General features: G+C 46.9%; 1 protein-coding gene across 4 annotated transcripts in view; it reads left to right on the top strand.

Annotated features, from left to right (window-relative positions):
* Syt2 (synaptotagmin 2) overlaps window positions 1-26302 on the top strand; it is a 116878-nt gene that overhangs the window by 79948 nt on the left and 10628 nt on the right. For all 4 annotated transcript variants that reach the window (XM_087906506.1, XM_087906504.1, XM_087906505.1 and 1 more), the window contains 4 exons: window positions 19578-19772; window positions 24011-24177; window positions 25567-25686; window positions 25998-26165. In XM_087906506.1, the coding sequence (XP_087762632.1) occupies window positions 19595-19772; window positions 24011-24177; window positions 25567-25686; window positions 25998-26165 (633 nt within the window). In that variant the 5' untranslated portion in view covers window positions 19578-19594. The remainder of the gene's footprint in view (window positions 1-19577; window positions 19773-24010; window positions 24178-25566; window positions 25687-25997; window positions 26166-26302) is intronic.

Below are 26302 nucleotides of genomic sequence, written 5' to 3'. Positions count from 1 at the left end.
GAGCCTCAGCCCGCAGCCTTGGCTTTCGGCCATCTCTCAGGTGGCCTGGGATTTACTGATCTCAGCCTAGATGTAAAAAAAAGGAAAACCACTGTTGCTGCTGCAGGAGAGACTGAGGTCAGACTCTGGGTCCCCCCCCCCATTCTTAGGACCCTGGGGCAGGCAGCTTCCCCAAGAATAGACCCCGTTTCTGCGTGTGAGGTGTGGCAACCCTGCACTAAGGCAGAAGTACCTGTGAACTGACCCAGGAGGGCGTCCAGGCAGCCACGCACGAGCAACTCAAAAGAAATGGGTGATTTATTTTCAGTGTGAGCTAGAAAATTAACTCATTAAAGCCTTATTCTCTGCGTCCAATGTAGGAATGGCGCTTTGGTGCAAACATAAAGTTGTGGATTTATCCTTGACTATCGATCGTTTCAGCCTGGCATCAGGGACAGTCATCCTTCTGGCTCGCCTATTCCCATGTCATTGCCTTGGCTTCTGTAAACACAGTGCTGGGATAGATTAAACAGGCTGAATCTAGCTGCTCGCCCTTATCTTTTTAAATCGAGGCCAGGGCTAGTGGATAATCAGCAGAAGTCCACAGTTCCCAAATCGTATTTAACCGTAGAGAGGGTAGTTGTGTGCGCGTGTGCATACACAGGTGCTTTCAACTAGGGTGGGGCATCAGACCCACCTGACATTTTGGAGGCACGTGAAGGAGGTCTCTGTGAGCCCCCATGCTGGAGGACAGGGAGGGACTCTAGGACATAAACCTATTGGCCTTTGCTTACATAGACACTCAATGTCCAAGTGCAATCCCCAGCCCCCCTGTGACAGAGGACATTGGGGTAACGTTGCAGTGCAAATTGCCAGGCAGATACCAAAGGCCATGTGCACGCCAGCCAGTCTCCAGGGCCACAATGGGGACCATGCCGAGAAGACCCAGCCCTATCCTGTTTACTTAAATGGCCGCTTCCTTGGTTTTCCCTCTACAGGCCCCGACTCCAGGCCCCGTTGGCAGAGCACCTCAGCCGGGGTCCTCGGGAGCAACCTTGGACTCCTCTGCCTAATGGCACCATTTCATGCTTCCCTAGTCATGTGATGCCAGCCAGGCAGGAGAGCCTCTGGTCTGGGAGCACCTGGAGTGTGGTTCATTTATCATCTTCGAGCCTTCAGCTGGCTGCCTTCTGGTCATTGCTGGGCCCAAGCAATGTGCCCAAGCGGGAGGATGCAGTTGTGTGAGGCAGGGTGGCGGTAGCAGTTAGGACTGAGGGTCCAGAGACAGACTCTGCGGTCAGTCACCCATGGGACCTTGACCCAGGCACTTCCCTATTGGGACCTCCTTTTCCTGTGGAGACTCAAGGCAGGATCTTTAGCCTCCTCTCCCCTGGCTTCCATAGATCTGTGGGAGCGGAGGACACCCGCCTTGTCCCTTATCTAACGACAGAGGACCGTTGCTTTCTGAAGTGCTGTGGAACTGGTTGGTGAGCCGCTCACACTGAGATATTCGAAGACAGCAAGTGTGGGCCTCATGGGTGGAAAAGCCACCACCCAGTCCTTGTCACTTACTTAGCGAGCACCTATAAACTCCTTGCACTTGTTAAAGTGTCACTGGGGATCAGGTGGTGGAAACAAGGTCTGGGAAGGGGAGCATGAGGTGCCGTAGTTGGGCAGAGGCGCTGCTTTGAATGTTGTCACCTGTGCTGACCTTTGCTTCTGAGGATGGGAGCTGTGTGGACGGTGGCGGGGGGAGGGCAGTTAGGAACAGCAGCTGTGAGGACCCAGGCAGTGTCGGCATGTTTGGGATATGCTGGGAACCTGGTGTGACCGGAAGGAGAGCTGGGAGACCTCCAGGAGTGTTGTTTGTTTTTTACTCTTTGACTCTTTGGGGGGGGGGGTTCACCACCCAGCTCCCAAATAAATACACACAGAGATTTATTATTACTTATAAATGCCAGGCCTTAACTTGGCTTATTTCTAGCCAGCTTTTTAAAAAATTGTCTTGACTACCTTTTCCTTCTGGGCTTTTCCCTTTTCTTCCTTCTGTAATCTACTTCCACTCTTACTCCGTGGCCGGCTGGGTGGCTGGGTGACCCCTAGCATCCTCCTCTCCTCGTTCTCTCTTTCCTTGATCTCTCTTCCCAGATTTTTTCCTCCTCTTTATTCTCTCCGCTTTGCATATTCTTTCTCCTGCCTAGCTATTGGCCAGTCAGCGCCTTATTAGACAATCAGGTGTTTCAGACAGGCACAGTAACACAGCTTCACAGAGTTAAACAAATGCAACATAAAGGAATGCAACACATCTTTGCATCATTAAACAAATATTCCACAGCCTAAATGCAAATGTAATACATCTTAAAATAATATTCTACAGCACAGGAGAGAGAGGGGTGAGGGCCGGTCCTGGCACATGGTCCCAAAGGCTATCATGAGGCTATGTACAATAATACAACCATAATACAAACATAAAAACCATAATACAAACAAAAAGCTAGCTGGGCATTAGCGATGCTTGCTTGGAATCCCAGCCCTTGAGAGACTGAGGCAAGAGGATTGCCAGTTGGCTGCCCACCTGGGACTATGGTGAGACCTGAGGCCCTGTCTCAAAACAACAGCAACAACAGCAAAATGGCACTGTGGGGTTTTATGTTTTCATCACAGAACTGCTCTGCCCGCTGGGTAGAAAACAGACTGGGAGACTGACTGTTCTTCCAGAGGACCCGGGTTCAATTCCCAGCACCCATATGGCAGTTCACACCTGTCTGTAACTCCAATTCTATGGGACCCAACACCCTCGCACAGACATGCAGGCAAAACACCAATGCACATAAAATAAAATTTTGTCAGGTGGTGGTGGCGGTGCACACCTTTAATCCTAGCACTCAGGAGGCAGAGGCAGATGTATCTCAGTGAGTTCAAGGCCAGCCTGGTCCACAAAGCGAGTTCCAGGACAGCCAGAACTCTGTGACTCTAGTGCCAGCTTCCGTGCTGATCTGAGCACCTCCTGGCTCTTGCCAGCTCTCAGGTGGCCATGGTTTTCCGCTGTTGCATTTCTCTGGGGTGAGTGTTCCCTGTCAGTTTCTCCATCTCTTATCATCTAGCTATCATTTGCTTTATCTGAGGAACCCTGTCTCCGAAAACATAACAAACAGACAGACAGACCGGGAGGGGTACAAGGGACAGGATTGCCTCCAGGTCAGAGGGGCAGAGTAGGGAGGGAGTAAAGACTCCTGCCTCCCTCTCTCCACTGTGAAAGTGGTGAAGGGGGTGACATCTAGGGGGCAGAGGTAGTTGGTCACTTTAGGGTGGGGCTGATGAGGCCATTACAAGTCTCTGCTGTAGCATGTGGGAATATAGAGCCATGGGCAGGTGGACTCACATAGATGGGCAACAGGCTCTGTTCTGGGCAGCTGGGCTGGGTGTGTGGTGTCCTCAGCATTAATCCCACACTGAGTGTCATGGCTGTTTCCCATGTTCAGACTGGTCCTTGGGAAAGAAACTCCCCCAGGTCACGTTCCTAAGGGTACAGGTCTGACTCCAGAGCCTGGGCCTGAGGCGGGAGAGGGAAGGAAGGAGAGTAGGTGGACCTTATAACCACCAGGCCTTTGTTTCCTCTAATCTGTCCCTGGGTGATGTCCCTGGATTTGGCTGATATCTTCTGGAACAGTCAATTCCACAGCTATGAAAATAGCTGTGGATTCTGCCTGTCTCAGTGCCCTGGTGATGTGGGAAGGCCACTGCCATGGGCTTCAGGGTTGCCTACGAATGCCATGACCCAGTGACCTAAAAGCCTACCTTGCTCAGTCACGCAGTCATGTATTCATTGGCAGCATCTTTCCCAGTTTCCCTCTGTGGTCGGACCCAGTTCTCCCCGCCTCACCCCGGGAACTGCAGAGTGGGTGGTTTCCCTCCTGTGGCCCGGGCATCTTCTGCTGTCTTCAGCTCTTCTAGCCCCCTTTCTGTTGCTGTGGGAAGACACACTGACCAAAAGGGGGGAAGAAAGTGGTTATTTCTTCCCTTTTTGGTCATCATCTATCCTTGAGAGGCATCAAAGTAGGGACTCAAGCAGAAGTTTGAAGCAGAAATCATGGAGGAACGCTGCTGGCTGACTCAGTCCCTCACGGGCTCAGACTTAGCTTTTTTTTTTTTTTAATATTTATTTATTATGTATACAATATTCTGTCTGTGTGTATGCCTACAGGCCAGAAGAGGGCACTAGACCCCATTACAGATGGTTGTGAGCCACCATATGGTTGCTGGGAATTGAACTCAGGACCTTTGGAAGAGCAGGCAATGCTCTTAACCTCTGAGCCATCTCTCCAGCCCCCAGACTTAGCTTTCTATACAGCCCAGGATCACCTGCTTAGAGATGGTGCCACTCACAGTGGGACGGACAACTCCCCCCCCATATCAATCAATAATCAAGACAATCCCCCACAGACACACCTACAGGTGTGATCTAATCTAAACAATCTGATCTAAACAATCCCTCAATGAAAGCTCTGCTCCAAGATGACTCTAGATTGTGTCAAGTTGACAAAGGGTACTAGGACACCAACTCTATTGTTTGGGTAAAAACAGCAATAATGAGACTGTAAATAAGCAAGCATTTTTTCTGGCATATTTTGATTTACAGACATTGGATGAGGGCTGGATTCAATCCATGGCTTTGATTTCCCAACCCCTGCCTCACCGCCACAATAAAGCAGAGGGGATAAAGTCTCTGCTAGAAGGCTTGTCCTCTGAGGATTAGGGTAGGACCAGGAAAGCAGGAAGTGGGGCCTTCACCTGGAGACCGAGGGGTCAGGGTTGGAGTCAGGCAGGAGGAGGTGCTGTTTGAGCTGTGTGTGGGGGACCACTGTAAGAACATGAACTCAATGCACTGAGGTATGGTATCCTACGTGTGAAGGCCTGAGGAGGTGGGTAACACGCCACATTGAGGCTGGCTGTTATTGTAAGGGACAGGGCGGGAAAGAGATGATGCTGGCTGCAGAACAGGGCTGCTCATGTCTCTGGAATGGCTTTAGCAGTAGTGACATGCTTGGCATTGCATTTTATGTAAGGTGCTTTGGTGGCAACTGTAGATGTGACCTGAGTGAGCAAGGGCAGCTATCGCTGGCCAGTGGCTCTGTCAAGGGCAGGTGGGCCTTGGGGCTTGGAGCGTGAATAACACAGGCTCTGACTATGAAGAGAAAGGGCAGTCCCGAGGACAGGGAAGACCCTGGGGCAGACCCAAAGTGACTGAGGTGCAGGGTGAAATAGTCCCAGGGAAGCAGTCAGGAGGTGAAGTTTAAGACAATGAAAATGTCCTTCCCGCCCCTTTACCTCTTCCTGCTCTTCCGTTAGGTCTTGGCTTGACCCTCAGTCCCTCAGCGTCAGCCTTTAGTCTGTACATCCTCTGTCTGCCCTGGTGCATTCCTTTACCATTTTACTTTCAATTATGTTCAAATCCTTAATCACATCTGCTTTATGGTCAGATCCACAAGGCTGGCTTGGTATGAGCTCAGTCCATAGTGGAATGAATGAATGAACACATTCTCTCTCATGTTTGCTTCTGCATGAGAGCCCAGGGTCTCCCACACTGGGAGGCTGCACCCTGGCCTTCCATTGTCTACATTCTTCCAGGTCGGGGCCCATATCACTCTTGTTCTGTTGAGCCAGCTTCTGGTGGGCCAGGGTTGCCAGCCTTTGCCTGCTCTCCCTAAGAAGTCGACTTCCCAAGGCCCTAGTTAGCAGCTATGATGCCTGCACAGCTCCTGCCGGGAGCGGAGGTCCAGTCCCTCTCCCAGGACCTGCAGTTTCACCCGCTTCATGCCTTTGGTCTGCAGTGGCCCGACCTTTGCCATGCAACATCTTCATCTCAGGTTGGCCTTTTTATCCAGGTGGCTTGGGTGTAGGACACTTCCTGGTGACCAGCTCTTTGAGAGGAAGTATGGTACAATCTCTGCCCCACACTGTGCCAAAGCCGTTTCCAGCTTCGGGTAAATGGCTCGGTTTCCAAACCAACCCATGTTCAATGGATGCCATGTATGGTTGCATGTATTTTCAAAGTGGTCCTGAAAAATGGGTTCTATTTTCTGCATTTTTATTTGGAGCTAGGGTCCCGCTCTGTAGTCCTGGTGGTTTCACATTAAAAATATAACAAGATTCCCTGTGCTCTGAGGGAAGGGATTTGATGGAGACATCCCATTTAGAGGTAAGTGTTCCAAGGTCTCTCTCTGTGTAAGGTCTGGGGGTCTCTGCATCTGTTCGCATCTGCTGCAGGAGGAAGCGTCTCTGATGATGGTTGAAATTGGCACTCATCTTTGGGTACAACAGAATATCATTAGGAATTATTTTATCTCTTTCTTTCTTCCTTCCTTCCTTCCTTCCTTCCTTCCTTCCTTCCTTCCTTCCTTCCTTCTTTCTTTCTTTCTTTCTTTTTCAAGACCAACACTATTTGGTTTTACCCTACGTCTCTGGGCTATGCCGTCCCTGATTCTTTTCATCTAAGCAGTGTTAGTCTGGGTTCCATCTCTTGGAGTGGGTTTTAAAGTCAAATCAGACATTGGTTGGTTACTCCCACACATTTTATGCCACCATCACCCTGGCACATATTTTGTAGGCAGGATAGCACTGTAGATCTAAGGTTTTGCAGCTGGGTTGCTATATATGTTTCTTTTTGGTGGCCTACAGAGTACCCAGAGGACAGGAGACAGAAAGAGTCTAACAGTCAGGGCGAGTGGAGGACATCAGGTGAACAAAGCTCCCGTGAACTCACAGAGACGGAAGCAGCAGACACAGGGCATGGTCTGCACCAGGTCCTCACATAGCAAGGCTTTCAGTTTAGTGTTTGACTGGGACTCCTGAGTAGGTTCTGATTCTCATGTCTTTTCTTGGGTTCTTTTCCTTCTGTTGGTTTGCCTTGTCCAACTTTGATGTGAAGGCTTTTGTTTTATCTTAATATTTTATTTTGTTATGTTTTGTTGCTGTCTTTTGGAAGCCTGTTCTTTTCTAATGAGAGACAGAAAGGGGGTGGACCAGGAGGGGAGGAGAGATGGTGAGGAACTGGGAAGAATAGCAGGAGGGGAAATTATAATCAACATATATTGATGAGAAAAGAATCTGTTTCCATTAGAAGGGGAAAAACGAAATAGAAAGAGGGGCTAGAGAAATGGCTTAGCTGGTAGGAGCACTGACTCCTCTCGTGGAGAACTGGGGCTCAGTTCCCAGCACACACACGGTTGGCCACAGCCATCTGTAACTCTAATTCCTGGTGATTGGACTCCATCTTCTGGCCTGCATGGACACTGGGCGTGCAAGAGGTGTATAAGCATACATGCAGGCCAAACACATCCATACGCACAATTTAAATAAAAGAAAAAAGAATATAGCAAGATACCAAAAAGATTATCTAGAAGAAACCCAGTGATGGAATAGGTTGGAGCAGAGAATGTGTGAGATTGTAACAAGTGGGAACCAGCAGTGCCAAAGGAAAAACAGTGACGAAAGTCAAGACCGGAAGTAAGATTACAGCTTTGGGTGTAGAAATGGAATTCCCTCTAATGACAGCTGTGCTGTCTGAGCTGACATGTCAGTAGTCTGTACTCAGGCTTTAGATGCGTTCTTATCTTTACTTATTTATGTGATAGGTATATGTATGTGGGCACGTGCATGCCACCGTGTGGAAGTGAAAGCTGGAAGGCTATTTGCAGGTGTTGGTTCTCTCCTTCCAATGTGTAGTTCTGGGATCAAACTCTGACCATTCGGCTTGGCGGCAAACACCTTTACATACCCAAACTTTAAGGAGGTAGCTATAATTTTCTTCTTCTTTCTGAAAATGATTTACTTTTATTTTGTATGCATTGGTGTTTTGCCCTTCATATGAGGGCTTTGGAGCTGGAGTTACAGACAGTTGTGAGCTGTTCTGTGGGTATTGGGAATTGAACTCAGAACTTCTGAGTGCCTTAGCCACTGAGCCATCATCTCTCTGGTCCCTTCTTTGACAATTTCATACATGTAAACAGTGTATGTTGGCCATATCCTTCATCAGCTGCCCTTTCCTACTCCTCTGATCCAACCCCAAAATGTACCCCAATTCATTTCATATCTCCCCTCCATTCTTCTTTTTTTGTGACCCACTAAGTCACAGCATTGCCTGTTGAAATACTGACTAATATTGTTGACTTGGTTTTGCATGTAACCATAGCTGCAGCGAGTTTACCTGGACACCGGTCCTGTCCTGTCCTGAAGACAAAATCTCACAGCCCCCCTCCCCATCCTGCTCTTACCTTCTTTCTCCCTTCCTCTTCCAAGAAGAGATGCTCCCTGAGCCTGGGGTTGGGGGGGGTGGTGTTCGATACAGATGCCCCACAGAGTTGAGTACTCAGTAGTCATCTTGTTTACCTTGTTATCAGGGGTGAGGCTATGCATTAACTGCTGGCTGTTGCAGTGTCTCTGGCCAGGGTTGAGACCAGCACTCATCTAGTGAGTGAGTTGAAATATTTAGAATCTGTTCTTGTAATATGTCCATGCAGCAAGGTAATAGTAGTAGGTTCCCTTCTAGGGCCCATGTCTTCCCTTCTTCTGGGCTTTTGATTGGTTTCATAGAACCAGGCATGCATTCCCTCCAGTGGAGTAGACCCCAAATCCAATCCAAAATTGGTTGGTTACCCATGTAGGCTTTCATGCTTCTGTTGGGCAGTGGGCACATCTTGCCTGGCAAGTCAGTATTATAGCATGCAAGGTTGATGACTTAGTAATACAGTTTATGGCTTTTACCCCCAGTGACATATCACACTGTGGCACTGTGAAACCTTGCTAACTTAGTTACTTTTCTATTGCTGTGGAAAGACATCATGACCAAGCAGCACAGAGAAGAAAAAGCTTATTGGGGGCTTACAGTTTTGGAGGGTTAGAGCCCACTAACATGGCAGCAGGCAGGTAGGCATGGTGCTGGAGCAGTAGCTGAGAGTTCACCTTTTGAGACACAACCACAAGGCAGAGAGAATTAACTGGGAATGGCATGGGCTTTTGAGGCCTCCAAGCCTGCCCCTACCCTGTGACACACCTCCTTCAAGAAAGCCACACCTCCTAAACCTTCCCAAACAGTTCCACCAACTGGGGACCAAGTATTCAAACATATGAGCCTATGGGGACCATTCTCATTCAAACTACCACACTGTCTATTGGGGAGTAATTTTTTTTAAAGATTTTATTTATTTATTATGTATACAACATTCTGTCTCCATGTATGACCGCACACCAGAAGAGGGCGCCAGATCTCATTACAGATGGCTGTGAGCCACCATGTGATTGCTGGGAATTGAACTCAGGACCTCTGGAAGAGCAGCCAGTGCTCTTAACCACTGAGCCATCTCTCCAGGTCCTCGGGGAGGAACTTTTAGGTGACCCTCAGCTTGATTTCTCTGTCCGGAAACCAAGGTGTATTCTATCCCTACTATCTAGTTCTGGTGGACAACCAAGAACAATGGTGATAATCGGGCATTTGGGGGTTTTCTGGGACCTTTCTGACCAACAATACGTATGGAGACAGCCCATACTTGGCACCAAGATTTTCACTAAATAACCATGTCTTTTGTGGGGAGCATTGTCCACCTGTATAGGGTACCTATGTCCAAACTTTTAAAAATATTATATTTTTAAATAAGCTTACCAATTAGTGGATTTTCAAAGGGTTTGTCATATATCCTTGGTTTTAAGTGACCCACTCCCCTGTCTTCCCCACCCCTGTATATCTCCTTTTTATTTATTTTTGTTTGTTTAATTTTTCTTTACAAAATTTAGAAAACATTTTTTTTTTGTTTGTCTGTTTTTGTTTTTTGAGACAAGGGTTTTCTGTGTAGTGTTGGGCTGTCCTGCAACTCATTCTGTAGACTAGGCTGGCCTTGAACTCAGAGATCTCCCTACCGCTGCCTCTGCTTCCTGAATGCTGGGATTAAAGACGTGCACCACCACCACCTGGCTTAGAAAATATTTTTAATAAAACTACTTTATATTTTAATGAAGCACAGAAAGCTATATTTGAAACAAAGGCAAAACATTTGTAGCAGTCATGGAGATAGTATTTATTTTAACCAACAAATTTAAATGAACCAATTTATCTAGGTATTTGAAAACTGCATTTGTTTAAAATACATTCATTTCTTATTTGGACTTATGAACTCTAAATCAGGATAAAATTCTGATTTTTTGCTTTCATTTAGAGTCTACTCCTTTCCTGTGGGCTACCTGGGAACTTCTGCAGGTAAACATATTCATTACTTAGGGAAAGCTGAAAGCACAGACATAATTCATTATTCCAATTTTGGACTTGTAGGAGCAGCAGACCCCAGAGCACCATGCCCCTGAGAGAGCCATGCCCTGGAGCAGGAGGCCCATATTCTGAAAGCGGGTTATTCTCCCAAACAATAGAGACTTCAGCACAGAGACAAGGATCAACTAAATCCCGTCTTGATTCAGACCGTTTAGTTACAAACCCCTCTTTGCTTTCGTTTTACCATTTTAGTTACACTACAGGCTAACAGGGATTTTGGGCCAATAACACTTTTAATTTATGGACCACATGAACAATATTAAACACCAGTACATGTAGACAACACACATACACATAGTTGTGCAGGCAGAGGCAGGCCTGTTCCACAGCCAGTGCTGTTACAGAGAGAAACTGTGTCTGGAACACCCCTCACCCTCGCCCCGCAACAAAGGCTCTGTGACTTTTGTCTCTTTAAGTTTGTTAACCAGGTCCTTTTGTTCATAATGCACAAATCAACCCCAAACCTAGATCTTTAAAGAAATGACTTTCAGTGTAAACTAAATAGAAGGATTTTGGTTTTAAAGACACGGGGTCTAATCCGATCAGTCCTACGCAGGAGAATCAGGCACCAACGCTTGGTTCTTGTTATTATTGCCTTTTAATTGAACAGGACAAGAGCCTTGCAAAGCCTGTTTTCTGAGGAGAGAACAGGTGAAGGGCAATATCTTTTATATTTTAATGTCATAAAATGTAAGTTAAAATAAATCTTAAATTGTAAGTATTAGTATTAAGATTTAATAACAGCTGTTTTCGTTACATTTGGAGTGAGTGTGCCTAGGTTTGAATCCACTGGGCTGCACTGCCTGTCATTGTCACTGTGAAAAGGGGAGTTGGCATAAAGATCTTTGATAAACATTTTGCGTAGGTCACAGCCGTAGTGGAAACCTTACAGCTCTCACTTGTATAATAAGAACATTCCTGAAAATGGAAAGTGTGGGGGCACACGGCACCTTTAATCCCAGCACGTAGGAGGCAGACGCAGGAGGATGTCTCTGAGTTCAAGGCCAGCTGGTCAGTTTAGTGAGTCTATATAATGAGCTTCTGTCTGGAAAAAAGGGGTATTCTTGATAAATAAATCAATAACAATTAATCTAATAAAATAACTTAAAATGTATGTTATTTAGATGTATTTTCAGTAACACAAAACATTTTTATTGTTTTGTTATTCATGGCTACTTTTTTTTAATTCCAGAGAAGTTTGTATTTGGGCCTTAAGCTTTTGAAAATAAAGTTTAGAGACATAGCATATGAATACCACTGTAATACACATGAATATTCTATCAGACCCTAAAAAATTAACATCAACTTAAACTTTCTTATATTCAACAAAATAATGGCTGGTTGCCAATTTTTATTTGATAAGTTGGTTGGAGCATTTTTATTTATGTCTATCTAGGTGTAGCTGAAATTCAAAATGCACATCAAAGGAAAACTATATCACAACTCAAGCCATACTAAATATGTACTTGGCCTCTGAAGGAAAATTCTAGTTAGACTTCCATTCACTCCCTTCTTATGATCCAAGTGGCTTTAATGGGAATGCAGGACTTAGTGCTGATCATGACACAATAGATCACTTTCTTTTCATAACCTCTACAAAACTTGGAGTGGGGGTGGGGCGGTGGCATTAGCCCTGTGGAGCAGATCTTGCTTCATTACCTTAATAACACTGGCCCAGTATCTATCCAGCAGAGCCCCTTGTGAAATAGTAGAAGGTGCACAGCCCTTCACTGATTACAGGCAAGTGTTACAGTAGCCTAGCCATAAGAAAGGGGAGTTACATCATAGTAGAGAATACAGTATAAAAGCGTTATTTAACATTCCACACTGAATATTACTGATGCCTTCAAACAATTGTTTTGATGTTAGCCACTTAAACAAATACATCACTAAGGTAAAACAATATAAACAAACCAAAACCCTGTATGGTTAAATACAATTTCCATGGCACAAAAACCAAAGCCTGGAGATGTTTGTACAGATTGCTTTTTATACAGTGTCTTAAATTGTGAAATATTTACAACGTTAAGGAGGAAATACATTGTGATGCAGAGTAAAATTATCTGAAATGATTAATATAAAACCTCAGTCTATCTACGTGAGGCACTCCTGAAGCAAGTGGCATTAGCCATGAGGTCCTTTGGTACAAGGCCCATTGCTTGAAGAACCACAGTGGCTGCTGTGGCTTTAGCATGCTTCTTATTAGGGCTGGCAAAGCCGGGCTGGTAAGCGCTTCCATTAATCAATACCTATGCAAGAAAAACATACAATTGGGCTGGTAAGGGCTTCCACTTCTCAGTACCCTAAAGAGAAAATGCTTGCGATGATCTGGCCACTGTCATGGACCAAGAGGAATTCAGGTAGTTGCCACCTTCTCTTATTACAGATTTCCACCAAGGCAGACACAGGATGTTTGCCTGGTAAGTCTTTCATTGCAGCAGAGAAGTTCCCAGACCTCTTCTGTGCTCTCTCTCCTACTGCAACAAGACCTTTCCGGTCTCTCTTAAAATCAAGAAGGATGGGTTCCTTATTTCCTTCTTTGTTCTTTCCTAACCTTTCTCCTTCTCTCCAGTCCATTTTTCTCATCAGGACAGCACCCATTCCCCCAGTTACTGGGGCTGCTCTTAAGAATATCCATGGCTATTTTAAAAAGTGAAATAGAATTAGTTTCTTTCAGAAACTTTGCTGAAGGAAAGCTATCAAACTCTGTGTCTCCAACGTGAAATTTCATGGAACTCTTATGACATTAATGCATATTATTTTATATAAGAAAGTAGCATTTTCAAGTCTTCTGGGGGACTGGCTAACATCAGGGACAGAGGACTTGCTGCCGAGCCTGAGTTGATGCCTGGAGCACACATAGTGGAATGAGAGAACTGACTGTTGCAAGTTGTCCTCTGACCTCCACATGTGTGCTGTGACACATGAGTACACACACAAACACATACACATGCACACACAACATAAATAAATAAATAAATGCTACATTTTAAAAAGCTTTATGAAGCGTTCAGTAGACCCAAAGACACCGCGTTAGTATGTTCTAAGAAACAAGAGTGGTTGAGCTTCTAAGTCAGGGTTCATCTGTCAGGTCTTTCATGCCACCCACAAACATTTATATTCATACATGGGCACACACACAGGTGTAAAATAGGCATGCCAAAAGAGAAAATAAAAAGTAAATTCACTGCACACCTCAGAGAATGAGTGGAAAAACCTGAAGTAGCCGCAGGTTTTGTTCCCCAGTTAAGTTGGGGGTTCTAGAGACAGTGGCATATGGACAGTTACATGAAACACACATGTGAACATGCATGACACAGCTGTGTTAGTGAAGAAGAACTTTTGCCCTCTGTCTTTGGAAGGAAAGAAGCTAACTCTTGGGGCATCAGTAATTCTGCCTTTTGTTTTCTGTCCTTGTGTTCCATCTGGCACCTGCAGTCCCGCGTGGTGGTCCCATCAGGGTCCCCTTTTAGGCCTCAGTGTGAACAGCAAGAAGGAAGTATCCAAAAGCTGAATTTGTGGGCCTGAGGGTAAAGTTCTTGGGTTAAAATATTCATTTGGGTTGGTAAGGTCTAGGAATAGACTTTGGGAGAGGGAGAGAGAGAGAGAGAGAGAGAGAGAGAGAGAGAGAGAGAGAGAGAGAGCGCAACAGGCCTGGTGTGGGGAAAGCTGTGGAAGGCAAAGGCTTGCTGTGACATGGAGACAGAAAATCCGGGTCTTTGGAAGTCCCCATGAGGCCAGAGCTAGAATACAGTCTTAGGCATGGCAACTAGTATGTGCTGGTTCTCAGTTGTGCTCTGGGGAGTCGTTAGAGAAGCACCCCAACTTTTCTTGTATTGCTCAAGGCCCATGACTGAAAAAGGAACACGAGCTCTAACTGTACACATTGTCCAGACACTTCCTATGGGACTGTGTAGTGAAGAGATGGTGTCCACGGTGTCCAGACACTTCCTATGGGACTGTGTAGTGAAGAGATGGTGTCCACGGTGTCCAGACACTTCCTATGGGGACTGTGTAGTGAAGGGATGGTGTCCACGGTGTCCAGACACTTCCTATGGGACTGTGTAGTGAAGAGATGGTGTCCACGGTGTCCAGACACTTCCTATGGGACTGTGTAGTGAAGAGATGGTGTCCACGGTGTCCAGACACTTCCTATGGGGACTGTGTAGTGAAGGGATGGTGTCCACGGTGTCCAGACACTTTCTATGGGGACTGTGTAGTGAAGAGATGGTGTTCACGGTGTCCAGACACTTCCTATGGGGACTGTGTAGTGAAGAGATGGTGTCCACGGTGTCCAGACACTTCCTATGGGACTGTGTAGTGAAGAGATGGTGTCCACGGTGTCCAGACACTTCCTATGGGAGTGTTGTAGTGAAGAGATGGTGTCCACGGTGTCCAGACACTTCCTATGGGAGTGTTGTAGAGAAGAGATGGGTGACAGTGCCACACCTGTGTGTCCCTCAGACGTCCTCCTGCCCACTGCTTCTGTTTGAAAAGTGGGGTTTGGACCCTAACGGGACACGTGTAGGCTACCAGAGGTTACTCTCTCCTTTGCATCGCCCCCTACGCTAGTAGAGAGCCATGAGAAGCACATCCTGTGGTTCCTGTTTGTTCTTACCGAATTGGTCCTGCTGCAGGATGATGCTCTAGTTTAATTCCCTGTCTTTATCTGAATTTCCCTATCTCCTGGCTTGTGCTGAAGCCAGAGAGGATTCCAGTAAAATCCCAGCCTCCTTCCCTTCAGGACAAACCGTGTTCCAGTTCTCAAGGTTGTCCAAGGGACAGACCGACCTGAAGAGTCAAGTGTCAGGGCCTCTGGAGAGCGGCCTTCCTCTTGTCCTCCAAGGGCAGTTGATGGCTTAGAGCTCTCTTCAGGCATCCTGAGGCAGGGCAGAGAGGAGCCACAGAAGGATCAGAAATTCTGATTTAGGGGTGTTGGGGAGATGGCTCATGAGATTAAGAGCTCTGGCTGCTCTTCCAAGGGACCCGGGTTCAATTCCCAGCACCTACATGACAGTTCACAGCTGTCTGTAACTCCAATTCCAGGGGATCTGACACCCTCGTAGACATACATGTAGACAAAGCCCAATTATGTATATTAAATAATTAAAAGATAAACTTGGGTTCGAGTTCTTCCTCAGCAGGGTCTGAACCCATTGCTCATATTCTCTCTCTCAGAACTGAGTTCTGTGGTCTAGTCCCCTGCTTCTGTGCTCTCCTTCAGATGATTCCTTTTATCTTGATGAATTAAGAAAATTCTCAAAAAAAAAAAAAAAAAGCTGGGCAGTGGTGGTGCACACCTTTAATCCCAGCACTCAGGAGGTAGAGGCAGGCGGATCTCTGTGAGTTTGAGTTCAGCCTGGTCTACAGAGCGAGTTCCAGGAATGACTCCATAGCTACTGAAAAATCCTGTCTTGAAAACAACCAAATAATAATAATAATAATAATAATAAATAATTTTCTGAAGAAGTGGGGTAGCAACCAATAAGATTCACCTACTGGACTGCCATATCAGAGAAGAGATGGAGTTATATGAATGATATTGGCCTTTTTATTTGGTTTTAAATTGTCATTGAAATTAAAAATGCAAATGGGTGGTTTCCCCACCTCCTTTGGACCTCATGTCTTGTCACCTGGAACATTATCTCCATATTCTTGGGGAACACAGAGAAACTGAGAGTCATTAGGGTATAGTGAAGCAGTAACAAGGCGTTGATGTGGAGAATGGGCAAGTATAGTTAACTAAGATTCCCCTGGGGGTCAGCATGGGAAGCCGGCTAGCTTTAGGACCCTGAGGAGACAGAGTGTCCGTGCTGGTCTCTGGGGGAATTATCTCTGTGGGATAAGGGTTTGGCCAGAGCCACTGCACGTCTATCTGTCCCTTTGTCCGTAGCCTTGCCTGCAGTCCTGTCATCTTGGTGGCTGCTGGGGAAGGTCAAAGTGGCTGAGTGGCTACCAACACCGGAGACTGCGAGTGTGTCACGGTCTTTATTATTGCCAGCATGGCTGCCCCGTATCTGGCCATCCACTGGTCAACGGTTGCCTCCATGAATTTCCCAGATTCAGCCAAGTTGAAGTGCCTCTCTGCAACGCAGTCACGGCCAGTGTGTCGCTGCCTTGACTTACATCCCAGGGGGGTGGAAGAGGAAGACTAAGCCCATCATTGGCCCTTGGCCATATGGGCTGCCGAAAAAAGAGAGCGAGGGAGGGGCGCCCCCATGCTGCCTTCCAAGGGAGCTGGTCTGATTTTAAGTGGTCTTGGCTAAATAAAAGGGGAGAGCAAAGAACGAAGGCAGAAATAAGAAATAGCACAGATCTTAGCTCCTGACCAGTTTGCCAGCAGTTTCAGGAGCAGATCTGAGTTCAGGGTGTACCTGCTGCGATTTCCAGGCTCTTGCGTCCAGAAGAATAAATTGGACCAGGTACACATAGTAATAGAAATAGAGCTGGTGTATCAAACAAGGAAAAAGGCCCTCCAGAAGGTGGGAAGATATGCTCAGAAGTCCAGTGCCATGGAGTTCTGATCCTTTTAGGGTGTTTACATAGAACCTGCCTTTCCTGTATTTGTATATTGTGGGCATTTTTCAACATGCTATGTTTGTTACATGCGACCACATGATGCTTCTTCCTGTGCAAATGGACACCTACATGATCCTACATGATTCCTCAAGCGTCCGCTGATCTCCAGACTTAGACTGTGACACACATGCTCCCCCCATAAAAGCATATTAGTTTTTTAATTGGTAAAGGAGTCGAATATGTTCCTAAGGAAAATAATGAAATCGCTGATGAGTGCTGAGCAGTCGCCCGGCCCGTCAGAACCACAGTGAGGCACCACCTCCACCCTCACAGACCTACGGACACTGTGGATGGAAGACACACTCATGCCATCACCCTGGAAGAGAGTTTGGTGACCCCTTAAAATACCAAACATAGTTCCCACACCACCTGGTAATTTCTGTCCTAACTGTAGCCGAGATAAGTGAAAACATATGTGGATATTCATAATAAAAGTCCCAAAGCAGAAATAGCCTGAATGTCCATAAATTGATGAATAGATAAATAAAATGTGTTGTTTATATAGTGGAATATCATTTAGCAGTAGGAAGCAACAGAGATTTTTCAAGACAGGGTTTTTCTCTGTGTGAAAAACTACAGAGTGAGTTCCAGGATGGCCAAGGCTGTTACACAGAGAAAAATCCTGTCTTGAAAAATCAGAATATACGAACAAACAACACAACGATACGGGCTACAGTCTGGATGAAACTTACCGCACTAAAGGAGAGAAGCCAGTCACATGCACATGCCAGTGCACCCCTATACCAGCATGTGAGAGACTGAGGCAGTAGGATTGTGAGTTCAATACCAGCCTAGGCTGTGTAGTGAGACCCTGTCTCAAAAGCAAACATCGGATGTCAGCAATATGCGTTTTAGTGATGTGCACGTGACACAGGAGAGCTAATGTCAGCACAGCACAGGCCCGGTCCTGTCGGGACACGCGTTGAAGAGGCATACACCCTTCAGAGCAGCAGAACGGTGAGAGGGCAGGGTAGAGTCTGGAAGCTTGTGAGAGCATAGCTCTAAATGAAGATCAGAGTTTGTGCTCATCTTGTTATAGGAATCTATGTATATATATATGTATGTGCTTATAGTTACACATATACACACAGTATATATAGCACACACATATATGCATGTGTGGTTATATAATAGGATTATATAATATATATTATATAATATATATGTATATATATATATACACACTATATATCCATGTGTGTGTGTTTGTGTGTATGTATGTAGTGGTGCTGAGTACAGAACCTAGGCCAGCACATGCTAAGTAGGAACTACTATTTAATTATACCCCAGCCATGTAGCAGTGGACACTCTATCAGTACTGGAATGAAAACATCACAGTACTACTATGCGCAGTAGGTTACTATTTAGCCACTTAGCGATGAAGACAAAATGTCAAGGAAAAGATAAATAAAGCAGAGTGTCGACTTACATGTGGTGTGGTCTAGATATAAGACAGGACGTGTACTGGCCTGAAGTGTGCCAAGTGCCTTAGCTCTCTGGTTGGTAGGATCATGGGGTCGTTCCCTCCCATCATGTCTCTGCCCCTGTCTTTCTTCCCCATCTCCTTAGATTTTCCTATATCCAGTGGGTGCCACTTCTTTGCTGCTGGGAGGAGCAGGACTAGAGATGTGGATCTGAAAGGGTGGGAAAAGACTCTGAGCAAGTGCTGGAGGCCAGTACAGATGAGGGAGGCCAGTACAGATGATGGAGGCCAGTGCAGATGGTGGAGGCCAGTAGAGATGGAGGCCAGTACAGATGGTGGAGGCCAGTACAGATGGTGGAGGCCAGTACAGATGATGGAGGCCAGTACAGATGATGGAGGCCAGTAGAGATGGAGGCCAGTAGAGATGGTGGAGGCCAGTACAGATGATGGAGGCCAGTGCAGATGGTGGAGGCCAGTAGAGATGGAGGCCAGTACAGATGATGGAGGCCGGTACAGATGGTGGAGGTCAGTACAGATGAGGGAGGCCGGTACAGATGATGGAGGCCGGTACAGATGATGGAGGCCAGTAGAGATGGAGGCCAGTACAGATGGTGGAGGTCAGTACAGATGTTGGAGGTCAGTACAGATGATGGAGGCCGGTACAGATGAGGGAGGCCAGTACAGATGATGAAGGCTGGTACAGATGAGCAGGCCAGTAGAGATGATGGAGGCCAGTAGAGATGGTGGAGGTCAGTACAGAATGCGAAGGGGCTAGGGGTGTTCCTGTGTCATGGAGACAGGCAGAGTGCAGGCCAAGCCATTCCGTGGAAGTCAGGGAGCACAGAGGCTGAAGCCCACCCCACTGGGAGCCTTGCTCCTTCCTGGAGCTGTGGGAGGTTAGCTGCAGATTCCCGCATTCCTTGATGCTATTGACACAGGAAAGCAGGCTGTAGGCTTGGGAGCCAGGCAGAGTCTGTCAGGCTGGGAGTGGCCTCAGTTTCCCCAGCTGTTAAATAAGAAGAATGTAAGAAACTAACAAAACAAAAACAAACAAACAAAAAAAACCCCACCTCATACTGTTGTTTGGATTTAGTAGCTCGCATGCAGCAGGTACCCCTCACAACCCCAGGCATGCCTGCACTGCCTTACTGAGGGCCATTGTTTGTGCACCTTGTGCTGCAGAGGGAGAAACATCCATAGTCTTTAGCGTGGGAATGTCTCCTGGTCTCTGGGCAGAGCTTCTGGGATGTTTATCCTGCTCTCTTCCTCTCTCCCCAGCTGCCCACCTTGCCACCATGAGGAACATCTTCAAGAGGAACCAGGAGCCCATCGTGGCTCCTGCCACCACCACTGCCACGATGCCTGTCAGGCCGGCCGACAACTCCACAGAGAGCACGGCCACTGGGGAGAGCCAAGAAGACATGTTCGCCAAGCTGAAGGACAAATTCTTCAACGAGATCAACAAGATCCCCTGTGAGTGGCCCTACAGGGCTAGGGCTGGGCCTGAGTGGCTGAGGTGCCACAGGGAAGGGCTGGGCTGGGCTCTTCGGATTTTTCAGGGAACCCTATAAGGCTGAGAGTATGGTCTAAAATGAATGAGGTCACCAAAGGAACATATTGTTATATGGTCCAGGCCTCGGGGTTCAACTCCAAGTACCACTTTAAAATTTCACCAAAGAATGAAAATAAAAGGTGAAAAAATATGAGCTAGGAATCATTATTCAGGTTTTCAGCAGATTTAGTAACTGCTTTATTTTGGAGTGCAGAAAACAAGGCTTACCAAACTCCTGACAAAGGCTCTCTGTGTGGAACCAGGGTCCCCTTGGCAGGATCAGCCACAGTGGTGGGAGCCAGGACTTCAGGGCAGTGGAGAGCATCATGGTGGGGGTGGTGGTAAGGGTTCTCCAGCCCTTCTGGCTAAGCAAGGTCAGTCTTCTCGGGGAACTAGAGCTCAGGAAACTTTGATGCCTCTGGGTCAAACCTCCAAGGACTGTCCCAGGGCCAGGCTCCACAAGTCTCTTCCTTCCCTTGGCTGTGATGAGGTTAACCAGTTGTACAACACCCTTCACAATAGTCACAAATAGCATAAAATACCTCAGAGTAACTCTAACCAAACAAATGGAAGACTTGTATGGCAAGAACTTTAAATCTTTGAAGAAAGAAATTGAAGAAGACACCAGAAAGTGGAAAGATCTCCCATGCTCTTGGGTAGGTAAAATTAACATAGTAAAAATGGTTATCTTACAAAAAGCAATCTACAGATTCAATGCAATGCCCATCAAAATCCCAGCAAAATTCTTCACAGGCCTTGAAAGAACGGTACTCAGCTTCATATGGAAAAGCAAAAAACCCAGGATAGCCAAAACAATCCAGTACAATAAAAGAACTTCTAGAGGCATCACAATCCCTGACTTCAAACTCTACTACAGAGCTACAGTACTGAAAACAGCCTGGTACTGGCATAAAAACATATAGGAGGACCAATGGAACTGACTAGAAGACCCGGATATTAATTCACACACCTTTGAACATTTGATTTTTGACAAAGAAGCAAAAAATATCAAATGGAAAAAAGAAAGCATATTTAACAAGTGGTGCTGGCATAACTGGATATCAACATATAAAAGAATGAAATAGACCCATATCTATCACCATGCATAAAACTCAAGTCCAAATGGATCAAAGACTTCAACATAAAGCCAGCCACACTGAACCTTACAGAAGAGAAAGTGGGAAGTACACTTGAATGCATTGGCACAGGAGACCACTTCCTAAATATAACCCCAGTAGCATAAACACTGAGAGAAACAATGAATAAATGGGACCTCCTGAAACTGAGAAGCTTCTGTAAAGCAAAGGATACAGTCAGCAAGACAAAATGACAGCCTACAGAATGGGAAAAGATCTTCACTAACCCCACATCAGACAGAGGTCTGATCTCCAAAATATACAAAAAACTCAAGAAATCAATCATCAAAAGAACAAATAACTGCTCCCCCCCCCCAAATGGAGTACAGACCTGCCACGGACCAGCTCAGGTGAGCCACTCAGACCGTGGGAGAACAGGGCGAAGGCTCAGGAGAATTCAGAAAACGGCGATGAATGACAGACAGACACCCTCAATGTGATTGAAAAATGCTGCTGCAATTTTACTTTTTTCAGTGCAGGATTATATATTTTTTACAATCAAAGAACTTGGCAAAGGCATACATCATCAAATCATAAAACAGAAAAGAACAGCATAAAACAGTTTACAAAAAGAATCTTTGAAGATGCCTTGACTTGGGTACAAGGACTTTTGCTCTCTCATATTTTGACTCTTTTTCTTGCCTTTAGAGAGGCTATTGCCCTTGAGCTAGGCTATCTTTATCAGCTTGCACCAGGTGGCTGGCTGGTTTGAGCTAAGTGACCTTGTGCTCAGACTATCCTGGGTGGGAAAGAAGAAGGCTACTATCTTCCTGGGAAAGCTTTCTGCTAGGAAATTTCAAAGACATGATCTCAAACTTGTCTGAAACTCATCTCATACCATAAATCTCAACTCTCTTCCCTCCCCGACTCTCAGGGTCAGATGTAATTAGCTTAGGTTTATTCTGGCCATAAGGAAGGCTGCATAGGCCTCCTGCACGTATTTCCCAGGCAAATGCCTAATACTGTTTTCCTGTAGAAGGCTTCTAAGGTTTTTCCTAGTAAAATTAACTCCTTTTGTTCCACATCATCAAGGAATTATCCTAATGATGACCCTGCCAATTCCCAGAACTGGCTACTTCTTTTTTTTTTTAAGTTTATTAAAATATAAAAGTTTCCATTTTCGCCCCTCCTCCCAACACCCTCCCACTCCCCCCACTCCCTCTCCTCTTCCCTCTCCATCCCTAAGAGCAGTCAGGGTTTCCTGCCCTGTGGGTAGTTCAAGTTCCTCCCCGCTCCCTCCAGGACCAGGAAGGTGAGTATCCAATCCGACTGGATCCCCAAAAATCCAGAATATGCAGAGGAAACAAGTACCAGAGTCATTGTCAATGGCTTTTTAGAAAGACTTCGGGCCAGCCACATTCAGAGAATCCAGCCTCCTCCAGAGAATCTGGTTGGATCAAGCGCTCCTTCAGTCCCAGTCAATTGGCCTTGGTGAACTCTCATTAGATCAGTCCCCTTGTATCAGTGGGTGATCGCTCCCCTTGCGGTTCTGATTTCCTTTTTCATGTTCTTCCTCCTTCTGCTCCTCCTTTGGACCTTGGGGGGCTCAGTCCGGTGCTCCAATGTGGGTCTCCGTCTGCATCGCCACCCATTGCCGGATGAAGGTTCCCTCTGATCTTGCCCTCCTTGCTCACGTTCTTCTTCCTTCTGCTTCTCGGTTGGACCTAGGGAGTTAAGTCCAATGTTCCAACGTGGGTCCCCGTCTCTATCTCCATCTATTGCCAGATGAAGGATCTCTCTGGGAAGAGCTCCTCAGCAGTGCCCTGGCTACTTCTTTTAAGGCTTTAATGAATGGTGGGGCAGAGCTCAAAATGTCCTCAGCAGTCTTGTTTGTATCCACAACTGCCTGGAATAGTCTGATCTGTTAGCAATATGCAAAGATCACAAAGAACACAAAGACAAGGAAAAGACAAACATATGGCGCCAAGTACAGCGAAGTCGAGTCAGTACAAATGGTGACTCAGGTGGCATTACACCACAACTGATTGCCAAGGGACCACCTGGAACACAGCTCCGTGAAGCACAGATCCCAATCCTCCGGCAACAGTCTGTCCAGTCAGCATTTCTGCTACACTGGTGTGACAGCCGTGGATGTAGCACAGACCTAAACAGAGAACTCTCAACAGAGGAATCTAAAATGGCTGAAAGACACTTAAGGAAATGTTCAACATCCTTAGTTATCAGAGAAATGCAAATCAAAACAACTCTGAGATTCCATCTCACACCTGTAAGAATGGCCAAGATCAAAAAACACTGATGACAACTTATGCTGGAGAGGTTGTGGGGAAAAGGGAACTCTCCTCCACTGCTGGTGGGAGTGCAAAATGGTACAATCCTTTTGGATGTCAGTGTGATGATTTCTCAGAAAATTAGGAAACAGCTTTCCTCAAGACCCAGTAATACCACTTTTGGGTATATATCCCAAGGATGCTCAATCGTGCCACAAGGACATGTGTTCAACTATGTTCAAAGCAGCGTTGCTTGTCATAGCCAGATCCTGGAAACATTCTAAATGCCCTTCGACCGAAGAATGAATAAGGAAAATGTGGTATATTTACACAATGGAGTACTACACAGCAGAAAAAATAATGACATCTTGAATTTTGCAGGCAAATGGATGGAGCTAGAAAACATCATTTTGAGTGAGGTAACCCAGACCCAGAAAGACAATTATCACATGTACTCACTCATAGGTGGTTTTAAAACATAAAGCAAAGAAAGCCAGCCTACAAACCACAATCCCAGAGAACTTAGACAACAATGAGGACCCTAAGAGAGACTTACATAGATATAATCTACATGGGAAGTAGAAAAGACAAGATCTCCTGAGTAAATTGGGAGCATGGGGACCCTGGGAGAGGGAAGAGGCAAGGAGGAGAACAGAGAAAAATGTAAAGCTCAATAAAGATCAATTAAAAAATGTGGGGCTGTAGAATGGGGGAGTCACAGTCCCAACCCACTGCTTGGGATGTGGGCGCTTGTGAGGCGCAGTGTGTTGATGCTGGGGCTTTCTGTGTGGGCAGTGCCACCCTGGGCTCTGATCGCCATGGCTGTGGTTGCTGGTCTCCTGCTGCTCACCTGCTGCTTCTGCATCTGCAAGAAATGCTGCTGCAAGAAGAAGAAGAACAAGAAGGAGAAGGGCAAGGGCATGAAGAACGCCATGAACATGAAGGACATGAAAGGGGGCCAGGTAGGGTGCTGGGGAGGAGCTGGGAGGGGCCCTGCCCGGCTTTCCCGGTCCTGAAAGGTGAGATATAGCTTCCACAGCCAAACCCTCCTCTTCTGTATGAACTGTTCTTTCTGCACTCTCCACACATGCGCAGACCCTCCACACAGGTCACAATGGCGACGGTCACACCTAGAGTATCAGGTCAGCCACCTCAAGCTAGAGGGCAGGGACTTAAGTCCGAGTCAGCATGAGCTAGCTCACCCTCGAAAAAGCAGAAGAAGGGGAACAAGGTATGGACTCCCAAGGAGGCCACTGGAGCAAAGTGCTAGACATCAATGGTGACCACCAGGAAGATGCCATTAGGTTACATCAAAGTTTCTGTCCAGGAAAGACTGAAGGACAGATACATCTGATAGGGTGGGGGTGGGGCTCGGAGTGGGGAGGTGGAGTTTGAAGCCACCAAGACAGAACCACATGGAATCCATCACTCTCAGATAAGGAGGCACTGTCCCCAGCCTGTTGGTGTTGGCTTCAATAGGTCCCTTGGCATATTAGTTTCTCCTCTAAGTTTAGAGCCGGGTGCTTCCCAGTCCTCTGTGGTTCGTTTGGGGAATGACTGGGAGAGTCTTCCTCAAGGCATCATAATGAAGGCTGGAAGAAGGGACTGACCTCAAAGGGCAGCCAAGGGTCATGATGGCCTTTGAGTGCTTATGTGTCTGTGTGCCTAGGTGGGCCTCAAAGGAGTCTACAGTGTGTGTGTGTGTCTGCGTGCACATGAATGGTGTATATATATGCACATCTTTGTGTTAGTGTGTGTATGCATGCATGCGTGTGTATGTGCATGCATGTATGGTCCTTGTATGTGCATGTGTGTATATGTGTGCAACATGTGTGCCCGTAACCCAGGCTGATCTCAACAAGCAGCCATGACTCCAGGCTGGCTTCAGCTGAAGGATTTGCTCTTATATCGCTCCCTTCTCTTTCTGCTTCTCTGGACTCGCCTTGCTCGTGGCTGCCTGGACTGCAATCCTGGTATGTCTCACCCAGGTTGGGTAAATCTGAGCAAAAGACTGATAGGGTTTAAAGCAAAGTGATTCCCCTGCTTCAAGAAGCTATCTGGCCTGTGGCACAGTGCCTGACCCCACAGGGAGGAGAGATGTCATGTCTTCCAAGTGTGGGGCTGGGTGTCTGCCTGGGGGTCCCCGATGAGCCGCTCTACCATCTCATGCTGGTTTCTAGGGTCTGCCTTGTACCCTGCAGGCAATACAGGCCAAAGCCGGGGCTCTCCCCACAACGCAATTCCCCCAACAAGGGCTCTGATTCAGAGTTTGGGTGGCTTCCGTGTCTCTGTGAAGGGTGGCTGCTGCCTTCCCCTTTAAGCCCCTCTCTCCCCACCCTCAGCTCTCCTAGGATGATGATGATGCAGAGACGGGCCTGACCGAAGGAGAAGGTGAAGGCGAGGAGGAGAAGGAGCCAGAGAACCTGGGCAAATTGCAGTTTTCTCTGGACTATGATTTCCAAGCTAACCAGGTATGTGGGGCTGGGCAACAGGGACAGGGCATGGGCAGAAGTGACTCCCTAGAGACAGGTAGGCCTTGCCTCTTTCTGCAGAGTGGGACAGTTGGAAGCTACAGGGCATACGTAGCCTTTGGCTTTGACGTCAGTTTCCTCTGGGGAAGGTTTCAGGTGAACTCTGCTATTAATTTACTTGCTGAGCTTGGCCTGGTCCCCTTCCCAGACTCCTGCTGGGGTGGGGGTGGGGGGTCGGCAGGAGACCGTCTGGGGCTAGATGTCTGGGGCTAGATGGGCAGTCCAGACACTGAGACATCCATTCTCCACAGCTCACCGTGGGTGTCCTGCAAGCGGCTGAACTCCCTGCCCTGGACATGGGTGGCACTTCAGACCCCTATGTCAAAGTCTTCCTCCTCCCAGACAAGAAGAAGAAATATGAGACCAAGGTGCACCGGAAGACACTGAACCCTGCCTTCAATGAGACCTTCACTTTCAAGGTGAAGACTCCGGCTCCCCCTCTGCCCCTGGGTTCTGCACACCTTTCGCTGGTCCACAGCCATGGCTGGAGCATTGGGCCATGCTCAGAGTGGCACAGTAGCCTCTCTCCCATCTCACACACCCGTTTCCACAGTCT

Source organism: Myodes glareolus, chromosome 5 (assembly GCF_982192425.1).
Source record: "Myodes glareolus chromosome 5, mMyoGla1.1, whole genome shotgun sequence".
NCBI classification, from domain to species: domain Eukaryota; kingdom Metazoa; phylum Chordata; class Mammalia; order Rodentia; family Cricetidae; genus Myodes; species Myodes glareolus.
The sequence above is the reverse complement of the archived record's forward strand: the minus strand, read 5'-3'. Positions and strand labels throughout refer to the sequence as shown.